Below are 4,888 nucleotides of genomic sequence, written 5' to 3'. Positions count from 1 at the left end.
GCGGGGATGGGCTCGGGGCGCCGGACACCGTATCGGGGCGCACCGAACAAAAAACGGGTTTGGGGGACGCGGCTGGACGCGTTTTTTTGTCCGGCGCGCCCCAAATAGCTTCGAGGGACGCTTTTGGGGGACGCGACTGGAGATGCTCTAAATAGGGAATGGAACCAGTCTAAGAGCATCACTAGTAGTACCCTCAAACTCTCAAATCCTCAAACCAGTCTAAGGGTTGAGAATTGACATTTTTTTAGCACTTATAAGGGTTGAAAAATAGGGGCAAATGCTAGAACCCTCAAACCCGAAAAAAACAGTTATTTCCCACAGTGGAGGAATAGGGGTTGGGGTTGTTTCCCCTCTCCAACCCTCACTTTTAAAGGTTGGGAGGGCAACCCGGGGTCCAACCCTCAAAATTATTTAGGGGTTTAGGGGTTCTAATCTTTGCGTTTTTTTCATTCCAACCCGTAGAAAAAGGTTATTTATGAGGGTTTGAGGGTTTAAGGGTACTACTAGTGATGCTCTAATAAAAGGGAAAGTAAGCCTTCTACAAAAGTGGCTAGCAGAATGTTACCTAGCAGGTGATCGCCTGATAGCCTTTGCAAATGAAATTTGGTTTTATCAGATTCTCTTGCATCTTCTATTAACCAAAAACTTTTACGAAATAGACATGAAATTCTATAAGACCCATGTAACATGAGGATTTCGATTCAACTTTTTATATAGTGAGGTTTATATTGGATTTTATCACCCCATGAGCTAGGATGCACAAGCCCAAAGACACCAACGTTCAATATGGAAATTTTTTAAATATAGAGAGAAAGAACCACTAAAGTTGATGGGCATGGTCCTTTGACTGTTGAAGCATAGACGAAATACAATGTACACCAGCCTCTTGATCAGTAACATAATTTCAAGGACTAGTTGAGACATGAATGACACACAACCAAAAATAACAAAACCAGGAAAAGAAAAAGCTCTCTAAAAGTGGTCAATGACTCACAACTGCCAAAAGCAACCCCCTCCATTGGTAACACCAAGAATGTGGAAGAGCTTCTCCAACATCGAAGCCTGAAGAATACACAGGCATACCATGGTTTTTTTTTCTCGGAGAAAGTACGACTAATCTCCCAATAATGCCTCCAACAGGGAAACTGGTACAACCAATGAAGGTAAGACCTATGATTTTCATCCCATAAATCGAGAGTCGGTACTTGAAGAGATTCACCAAGAAAAGCCACTATGCGTTCCTGAGCTCCACTTGCTGATAGCTCTACGGCAAATCACCAATCACCAAGCTCACTGTCAGCATGCATAGGGGCTTGGACGTGAACACCATGGCAGAGGAGCCAATATGGGAAGGTGTGGCGTCCACCATAACTTGATCTCTACATAAATACCTACTACTTCTTACTTGCAACATCTGGCAGCAATAAACATAGACTCGAGATACCATGAAGACTACCACATCCTAGTTATGTGAAGTACACTACAAGGATTCATGTCTATTGCAACAAAATTATTTGTCGCAATTAATGCCAAATTGTGGCAATATGTACCTATTGCCACAAAATCACATTCGTTGGCAACCGTTGCGATTGCACGTATGGTAATAGGTTATTGCCACAAAATTACAATGGTGGCAATAAAATGTGCTATTACAACAACCATGTAGGAAGTCGCCACGTTTTCTCCAGTGGCAACACGCACTTGATGCCACGATTTGGTTTGTGGTGATAACTTAATGCAACATGTAATAAATCGTGGCGACTGCTAGCTCATGGCAATAGACATTTGTGGCAATAACCTATGGTGGCAACGATGCTCGTTTCGTGGCGCATACTCCTACGTGGCAATAGTCAATCGTGGCAAGAAACTATAGCAACAATCATTGTTTTATGGCATTAGCCATTTTGCCTCAAACTACCACACTATTGGCATTAACTTATAGCAACAAACATTCCAATCGTGATGACAAATAGTTATCACAATAGGCAAAATATTTGCAGCGAAAAGGTACACAAAAACACTCTATTTCAATAATACTTGATGGATCACAAGAAGTTAACATTTGCCAAACAGCAAAATTACATTAGTGTCAGCACAACCACTAGCAGCAATGGACACATAAGAAGCACAAAATAAGCCACATGTTACACATACAACTACCATGTTTCCAATCTGCCTACTACTTCCATTTGCAACACACAATATTTCCACATTTATTTGCTGAATTCAACACATCAACAAATAAACTTGTTCATTTGTTATCTTCTGATCATCATTCTTCATAGAGTGGCCAGCATTCTTCTCCTTCCTTACTATATCTTTCACATAATATTCATAGACAGCGTGCCACTTCTATAATCACTTGGGAAACCGAGAATTATTCTGCCACATCAAACCAAATTATGATGCACTACTGGAACATGACACTAGAACTGCTATATTAGTTTCCAAGACCTGCATCAATAGGAAAACATCTATTTTAATTCAGCATGTGATTTTCTAAAAAATAAATAAATCTTCATATAATATTTAGATTAAATATTAGTTGGAGTAGTAAAATCATAAAGTACTTCATTTAGTGATTCGAGGAAGGCGGGGAGTGGTCAACCTGCCGCAATTGTTGAGTTGATAGTGCCAATAAATTTCACTCGAGCTACAATTAAAACAATAGATAAGAAAATAAGGTCTGAAAGAAGTAGACCAAATACCAAGGTCCCCCCAAAAGTGTATATTAATTCTTCCATAGCAGTATAACAGTGAGGCAGCAGCAACTCCTGTAAAACATAAGGTATGCTTACAATATTCAGAGAAAAGTAACAGTGTCATATTGTTCTTAGAGAACCTTAAAGTGATATTTTTCAAAGCAATCAACATTAACACAAATATGAGAACAGAGAAGAAATATATAGGTAGCAACAAAAATAATTCTAGATAAAAAGGAGTCTAACACACCTAGTTCAGGGTATATTAACAAAGAAGTATGTATGTATCATTACTTAGGTTGCAATGTAAATCACACGTTTTCATAAACATATGTTGGTAGTTGGAGCGGCACGCAGACGTGATTTAGGAAGACGTGTGGCACAAGTGATTTAGGAAGATATCAGAAGGGAAACATATGGACATGAAATCCTTCACCATGGAGTTCGCTCATGGAATTCTCTTGATGTTGCTGCCTGAGTATAGATGCAGCACATGCTTTGTCGCCATAAAATGTACTACCGAGCGAGCAGGACACCATCGGCAGAACTGCAGAAGAACCGTTTGATCCAGGGAGGAATCCAACGATCTCTTCCTTGCGAGCCTACACAATTTAGGCGCCATACAGATCGAATGAGAGCAGAAATGTAGTACCATAGCACATGTATATCTATAATGGGAGTAGGTTTTACCTGGGAGATGAAGTGCCGAACAAAGCAGGAAATGATGTGGATGTAGAGGTTATGACTTCTGACTACATTGATAGCATCACAAGATCCCGCAATTATAATATAGGTGTGATAATGAGAAGCAAGGATATGTGTACAAGAACTCTAAATGGCAATATCAACAGACAGGAACTTACATGCCAACATTTTTTATGTGTGTTTAGGTGCAACTGAACTTGCATCAACTACTGCTGTTAAAAACGCCTGGACATGTTAATAGAGGCTCAAGCAACATCTAGGGAATAATTATCCAGAAAGACTTAATTTATTATACTGGTAATAAGATAAATATATAGTAGAATACTAAAGGATAGTCAAAACAACTGTTGATAACCATTGAACATATTTCCATGTTAAGTTCTAGTAAGATATTGCAAGTTGATATTTACAAACGTAGGAGTCAATACAACCTGATACAAACTGGAAGCATTATGTGTTATAAAGTGGAATCCATCGAAGAAAACCTTCCGTCCCTGGCACAGAACAAGAGGGTACGTCAATCATCCAATAACCGGATCTAATTAAGGAAAACGCAAACTTATGTTCCTGGCAACACCTTTAATCAATCAGTAAGTAAAATAAATATTGTTGCTGCCATTTCATATGCTCAATTTGATAAAATCGAATGAAGATTACTTCTGGAGAGAGAGAGAACCTTTGGGAAGGTCGGGGCGACGCGCACGGCACGGTACAATGGCGGCTAGATCTGGTGGTCATCGAAGCCAAACGGGTCGGCGCGGGCGGCATGGACGCTACGCACACCCCTTCGATGGTGATTCCAAGGTAGGCGGTACGACGACGGATAGTTTAGGTGGCCGTCAAATCAGTTCGTGGCGGCGCGCCGAAGTCATCACGCGCAGCGCAGCCATGGCAATTAGGGTCGGGGGGGAGGGGAGAACGGAAGAATGAGGCGGCGGCGAGCAGCAGTTCGCTGTACAGATCTGAGCGGAGAGGAAGGGGAGGATTTGGTGGAGGTGTTGACTTTGGGAGAGAAAGGGGAATTTGGCGCTGTGGTTGGCTTCCGGAGGACTTTGGCCAAATTTTCCCTCGCGAACGGCAAAATATTTTGGACACCATCACCTTCAGCCAATCCATTCGCGCGCCCATCGTCCGGGTGATAAAAAAAAGGAAAAAGTCTAAAACAAACCTTCAACTCATAGCCAAAAGCTAAATCGAACCTCTAACTCACAATCCCTGAAATTGGCACTCTAAACTTGTCAATCCCAGTCTATTTTAAACCTTCGACTTGTTTGGCACAGCAGGAAAAGACAATCCCGGCTGGGATTGCAGGCTTCTCTCAATGACAGTGAGACCCCACCTGTCATATTCCTCTTCCCCAACAGCTCACGTTGACTCTCGATCCCCAAATCGATCCGCTGCCGTGCTCTGTTACCGCGTACGAGCACCTTGCGGCGTGGCCGGAGCGAAGATGATCTAGAGGACGGCGGCCGCGTAGCTCG

General features: G+C 41.9%; 1 protein-coding gene across 2 annotated transcripts; it reads right to left on the bottom strand.

The window, feature by feature from the left end:
* Window positions 1-2,008: 2,008 nt before the first annotated feature.
* LOC124699909 lies at window positions 2,009-4,457 on the bottom strand. 2 transcript variants are annotated; one of them, XM_047232136.1, is made up of 6 exons: window positions 4,084-4,457; window positions 3,566-3,901; window positions 3,393-3,454; window positions 3,139-3,304; window positions 2,609-2,774; window positions 2,009-2,454 (listed from the first exon to the last, which is right to left on the bottom strand). In XM_047232136.1, exons 2-6 carry the CDS (start codon window positions 3,573-3,575, stop codon window positions 2,436-2,438), a joined length of 423 nt encoding a protein of 140 aa, XP_047088092.1. In that variant the 5' UTR covers window positions 3,576-3,901; window positions 4,084-4,457; the 3' UTR covers window positions 2,009-2,435. The 2 variants fall into 2 exon arrangements, 1 of the variants encoding a protein (XP_047088092.1); XR_007001556.1 differs by having other exon boundaries at window positions 2,571-3,901.
* Between the last annotated feature and the right edge of the window lie 431 nt (window positions 4,458-4,888).

This window comes from Lolium rigidum, chromosome 3, assembly GCF_022539505.1.
Source record: "Lolium rigidum isolate FL_2022 chromosome 3, APGP_CSIRO_Lrig_0.1, whole genome shotgun sequence".
NCBI classification, from domain to species: Eukaryota; Viridiplantae; Streptophyta; class Magnoliopsida; order Poales; family Poaceae; genus Lolium; species Lolium rigidum.
The sequence above is the reverse complement of the archived record's forward strand: the minus strand, read 5'-3'. Positions and strand labels throughout refer to the sequence as shown.

Coding starts and splice junctions, on each gene's coding strand:
- LOC124699909 (XM_047232136.1), bottom strand. Junction 3,305..3,392: donor TTCGGCACTTCATCTCCCAG/GTAAAACCTACT, acceptor TAAATTGTGTAG/GCTCGCAAGGAAGAGATCGT. Junction 2,775..3,138: donor TTCCATGAGCGAACTCCATG/GTGAAGGATTTC, acceptor TATGTTTTACAG/GAGTTGCTGCTGCCTCACTG.